This window comes from Spinacia oleracea, chromosome 3 (assembly GCF_020520425.1).
Source record: "Spinacia oleracea cultivar Varoflay chromosome 3, BTI_SOV_V1, whole genome shotgun sequence".
In the NCBI taxonomy this organism is placed as follows: domain Eukaryota; kingdom Viridiplantae; phylum Streptophyta; class Magnoliopsida; order Caryophyllales; family Amaranthaceae; genus Spinacia; species Spinacia oleracea.
The window spans coordinates 122,825,399-122,831,545 of NC_079489.1; the positions used below are offsets into that span (position 1 = coordinate 122,825,399).

Here is a 6,147-nt window from a genome sequence, read left to right on the forward strand (position 1 = left end):
TTACACGGATCAACCCGACCTGGATCAGCAAATGACCCTCCGCAAGGTACAAACCGTATCACAAAACCAACTAGTAGAGAATAGAAAGGGTTTTGAAAATGGTCTATCCCAGTACGGAATAAAAAATAGAGGCAGCAGCTCAGCATGGGTAGCTTTTAGAACGGGGACCTTTGGAGGGAGAGAGATAGTGACGTGTGTGTTGTTGCATAGGGATGGATCCATTGTTACTCACACGAACACAATTGAAAAATAAACCCCCTTGATAGACAAGACAAATAATGAAATAATGAAATAATGAAATAAACAAACAAAACAAACACCCCATTTTTTAATTAAACAATTAATCAACTACACCTTCCCTACAATTACCCTAATTGAGTAATTTCCACACTCTTAATTTTATTTATTATTTTTTTATTAATATTTTTTTAACAGTTGAGAGAGAAGGAGAAGAATGACTTCCAAGAAGCAGTTTTTAGAGAGAGAGTGTCACATGGCATGTGAGCACCAGCTGTTTCCTCCACTCCTCCCCAAGTCTTCCTCTTCCTCCTCTTCCTCTTAATATATAACTCTCCCTCCTCTTTCTTAAACTACTCTTTTACCTCTCTTCTTTCTCTCTCCTCCCCTGTTTTCTTCTTCAAGCTCTCATCTTTCTCACTAATGGCGGACTCTGAAACCCTAACCCTGTAAACCCCACTTACTAATCCACCTTAATGAAACAATACCCACCAAAAATGAACCTACTTTATTGCTTTTACACCCTATTTTTGCTCCTTTTCCCTCTCTTTCCCCCTGTTTTTGCTGCTTCTAATGGTAAAAATAGAGATACCCAGAAACTCCTGAGCTTTAAATCCTCTATCCTCAACCCAGATACCCTCAAAAACTGGGTTGATAACTCTGACCCTTGTCACTTCACTGGAGTTTTCTGCAACAACTCCAACTCCAGAGTTACTTCTTTGGATCTCACCTCTCTCTCACTTTCTACTGATTTCTCCTCTGTTTCTACCCATCTTTTTTCCATTGAGCTATTAACCTCACTTTCTCTCTCCTCCTCTAACATCTCCGGTTCTATTGAACAACCCCCTCTGTGCTCCTCCTCTCTATCAGAAATCGACCTTTCACACAACTCCATTTCTGGGTCTTTCTCTGATTTGTCTAGTTTATCCCTATGTTCTTCTCTCTCTAAGTTGAATCTCTCCTTCAATCTTCTGGAATCGTCTAAAGATTTGAAGGGTGGTTCTTTTCCTGCTCGTTTTGGGCTATCCCTAACAAGTTTGGATGTTTCTGGGAATCAGCTTTCAGGGGACCAACTTCTTCCCTGGGTGTTATCTCAAGGGTGTGAGAAATTGAGTTATTTAGCTTTGAAAGGGAATAAGCTTGTTGGGAGTTTTTCACTCTCAAAATGCTCAAATTTGGAGTTCTTTGATGTGTCTTCCAATAATATTTCGACCCCAATTCCTGAATTTGGGGGAAACTGCCCTAAATTGAAGCATCTTGATTTATCATCCAATAAATTTGTTGGGAAGATAGAGGGAAATGCACTTGTTGGGTGTAACAGCTTGAGTTTGTTGAATGTGTCAAATAATCAGTTCAGTGGTGGGTTCCCCACACTTCCTTCTTCTTCAAGCTTGGAGTTTGTGTACATGGGGAGCAACAAGTTTCAAGGTTTGATTCCTGATAGTCTTGCTGATGATTTCTGCTCAAATTTAGTGGAATTGGATCTCTCCTTCAATAATTTCTCTGGTATGGTCCCCACTGGCTTTGAATCTTGCAACCTGTTGCAAAATTTTGATGTTTCTAGCAACAATTTCACTGGAGATTTGCCTGTTGATATGTTGTTGAAAATGGTGAATTTGAGGAAATTAAACCTTGCTTTTAACAACTTTGTGGGTGCTTTGCCTGATTCTTTCTCTTTGCTTGGTAGCTTAGAATCATTGGATTTGAGCTCTAATAACATTTCTGGGAAAATTCCACCTGGGATTTGTCAAAACCCTGAGGGAAAACCAAGTAATTTGAAAGAACTTTACCTTCAAAACAATTTGTTAATTGGCCCAATACCACCTACTATTGGCAATTGCTCTCAACTTGTTTCACTTGATCTTAGCTTCAATTACCTCACTGGGAGAATCCCACCTAGCTTGGGTTTTCTTACTCATTTGAAAGACTTGATTATGTGGATGAACAAGCTTGAAGGGGATATCCCTACTGAGCTTATGTACATTCGAGCGCTCGAAAATTTGATTCTAGACTATAATGAGTTGACTGGTACCATCCCTGCTGGTCTGATGAACTGCACAAACTTGAACTGGATTTCATTGTCGAGCAACAAGTTGAGTGGAACTATTCCATCTTGGATTGGTAAATTGAACAATCTAGCCATCCTCAAGCTATCAAATAACTCATTTTACGGCGAACTCCCACCCGAGTTGGGGGATTGCAAGAGCTTGCTATGGTTGGATTTGAATAGCAATTTGTTGAATGGAAGTATTCCAGATACATTAGCCAAGCAGTCAGGGAAGATGGCTATCGGACTTGTTGTTGGGAAGAAGTATGTGTACTTGAGAAACTATGGAGGTAAGGGGTGCCATGGCACTGGGAATTTGCTTGAATTTGCCGGGATAAGGTCTGATGCTGTTGATAGAATCCCTACCATGTGTAAATTTCAGCAAATCTACCAAGGTCATACCCAGCCAAATTTTAATTTCAATGGCTCCATGATTTTCCTTGACCTGTCTTACAACAACCTCCAGGGTGGTATCCCCAAAGAACTCGGAACTATGTACTATCTCTCGATTTTGAACTTGGGTCACAACAATCTCTCTGGTCAAATCCCGGACGGTCTTTCAGGGATGAAGAACATTGGTGTTATGGATCTTTCTCACAACCATCTCTCCGGGTTGATACCGTCATCTTTGGGCGGTCTTTCATTCTTGACAGAGATTGATTTGTCGAATAACGAGCTCTCGGGTATGATTCCTGAATCAGCACAGTTTGAGACTTTCCCGGCTTCTAGATTCTTCAACAACACCGGCCTCTGTGGGTATCCCCTGCCAGCTTGTGATAGAAACTCGGCTGGAAAATCATCCTCGCATAAAAAGCACGGGAAGCAGGCTTCCCTTGCAGGAAGTGTTGCAATGGGATTGCTGTTCTCTCTATTCTGCATATTTGGGTTGATCATTGTTGGAATTGAGGTGAAGAAAAGGAGGAAGAAGAAGGAATCTTTGCAGGATATGTACATGGATGGTAACTCACATTCTGGGAACAACACAGCTTCTGCTTGGAAATTTACCAGTAATCGTGAGGCATTGAGTATCAACCTTGCAACCTTCGAGAAGCCCCTTCAGAAGCTAACTTTTGCTGATCTATTACAAGCCACAAATGGGTTCCATGATGATAGTATGATAGGTAGAGGTGGATTTGGGGATGTCTATAAAGCTAAGCTAAAAGATGGGAGTGTGGTTGCTATCAAAAAGCTGATACAAATAAGTGGACAGGGAGATAGAGAGTTCACTGCTGAAATGGAAACCATTGGGAAGATCAAACACCGCAACCTTGTACCACTTCTAGGATACTGCAAAGTTGGGGAAGAAAGGTTGTTGGTGTACGAATACATGAAATATGGATCCCTCGAAGATGTGTTGCACGATCGAAGGAAAGCTGGGATAAAGCTAAATTGGGATGCAAGGAGAAAAATCGCGATAGGAGCAGCTCGAGGGTTAGCTTTCCTTCATCACAATTGCATCCCCCATATTATTCACCGCGACATGAAATCTAGTAATGTATTGCTAGATGAAAACTTGGAAGCAAGGGTATCTGATTTCGGGATGGCCAGACTAATGAGTGCAATGGATACTCATTTGAGTGTGAGCACGTTGGCTGGTACACCAGGATACGTTCCACCTGAGTATTACCAAAGCTTCAGATGTTCAACCAAGGGAGATGTGTATAGTTATGGTGTTGTTTTACTCGAATTGCTGACAGGGAAACAGCCTACAGATTCAGCAGATTTTGGTGATAATAACCTTGTTGGGTGGGTGAAAATGCACGCGAAATTAAAAATAAGCGACGTGTTTGATCCGGAGTTAATAAAGGAGAATCCGAATTTAGAAATCGAGCTGTTACAGCATCTTAAAGTGGCATGTGCTTGCTTGGATGATCGACCATGGAAACGGCCTACAATGATACAAGTGATGGCAATGTTTAAGGAAATACAAGCAGGTTCAGGGCTCGATTCAAGTTCCACCATTACAGGAGATGATGGAAGTTTTAGTACAATGGGAGGAAGTTTCAGCACCACAATTGATGTGCTAGCAGATATGAGCATAAAAGAAGTCCCTGAAGGAAACTTCAAATAACACCCCATCTTCCTCCAAATTCCACCTTTTGCAGATTCAGACGACGGTGGCGGTGTTGAAGCTCCACAAAATTTTCCTATACCAAATAAAAATGGTATGAACAAAAAATTTCACTGTATCTTGTAACAAATTAATGTATGTATCATCAAAGAAGCTTCTTTTTTTTTTTTTTTCAATTTTATACGTAGATGGGTTTTGTTTAACCTCCTTTTTTTCCCCCCTTTTCTGGGGTCACTTTGTAGTTTGTACATAATGTATTAGAAGTTTTAGTAGTTTTTTTCTTCTTCTTGTTGTTTAAATTTGCTTATTGCATGGGCAAATGGACATTAAAGCAGTTGTTTAAACGTTGTTAAATGTTAGTAGATCCGTGACCTCAGTTTGATAGTGACCAAGTGTGTGTGGCACCCATTTTCTTTAGAACCACTCGATTCGTTTTCTTTATTTCTATACTCGTATTCTCAATACTACCTTTGCAACGTCATAACTCCATTGTCTCTCTACTTATGGGATTAATTCTGAGTTCGGGGTCTCAACTCTCAAGTTTGTTCGAAAATAAATCCGGTGTTCGGAGTTTTAACTTCGTTTTCCTAAATTCGTATAAAAACTTGTTAATTTCGTTTTCTTTATATAATTTAAGGTTTAAATATCAAACGCGACTAAAGAATTGTATCAATTAAATAAAAAATGGAGGGAATATGAAGTACTTCGTATTAGTATACGAAATACGGAGTAGTCATATAAAATACTCCCTCCGTTCCTTAATACTCGCACCGCTTTTCTTTTCGGGCCGTCCCTTAATACTTGCACCGCTTCTATAAATGGAAATTTATACCAATATTATATTATTTCTCACACTTACTTACTAACCCCACTACACCCCTATTCCCTACAAAAAAATCATTTAAAAATTCACACCTCCACTCACCACTCTACATCTATTACACATTTCTCACTAACTATATTAAAAAAATACCCCACTATCAACTAACACCCATTAAATTAATAAGTCAATTCAAATGTCTTAAACTCCGCACCGGTCAAACCGGTGCGAGTATTAAGGGACGGAGGGAGTAATCGTAGTAATTTGAGGCCTAGGTAACCAATATAAGTTAGTGGAGAATTCACCTTGTGACTTGAAGGTCACAGGGTCGAGCCCCATCAACTGCAAAATATTTGAGAGTGACTCAACTGAAGACATGCATAGCTAGACTGATTAATCTGTGTTAGGTGCTGGTCCATTAGGGCCCATTCTTTATACCTAAAAAAAAAAAATAAAAAAAAAATAAAAATCGAGGCCTAGGTACGTAGGTTGAGTTATCTGATCGAGTAATGCAGTCAAATAAAACAAGAAAGCTTGTGTTTCACCCCACACATGAATGATGAATCAATCAATCAAATTAATTATTAACAGAAATGCCTTTTCCATTAACTACTTTTGATCTGACGTATACAATTTCACATAAACAGTAGGTACCACTGTAGGAATGACGGGTCGGGTTATACGTTTAACAGAAGATCTTGAATAATTTTACAAGGAGGGATAGTAGAAGAATTAAGCAATATAATATGTAATTTATACAAAATTTTTTGGAAGGAGGGGGTGAGAGTAACTAAAAATACACTACACAATTTGAACCTTTGAATAGGTTTGTTTATTGTTGAAAAGAGGTTAATTTGTTGTGCGAGTGACAATAAAGACCGTAAGTTGCGAAAAAAATTAGTTATCGCAATCATACGTGTTAGATTCTAAATGGTACATATGAGCGCCACTTAGATGATGCGTTTTCAAAAT

General features: G+C 39.3%; 1 protein-coding gene across 1 annotated transcript; it reads left to right on the forward strand.

The window, feature by feature from the left end:
* Positions 1-508: 508 nt before the first annotated feature.
* Positions 509-4,743, forward strand: LOC110781098 (systemin receptor SR160). Its single transcript, XM_021985347.2, has one exon. The coding sequence runs from the start codon at positions 714-716 to the stop codon at positions 4,353-4,355; it is 3,642 nt and encodes a 1,213-aa protein (XP_021841039.1). The 5' UTR covers positions 509-713; the 3' UTR covers positions 4,356-4,743.
* Positions 4,744-6,147: the final 1,404 nt, after the last annotated feature.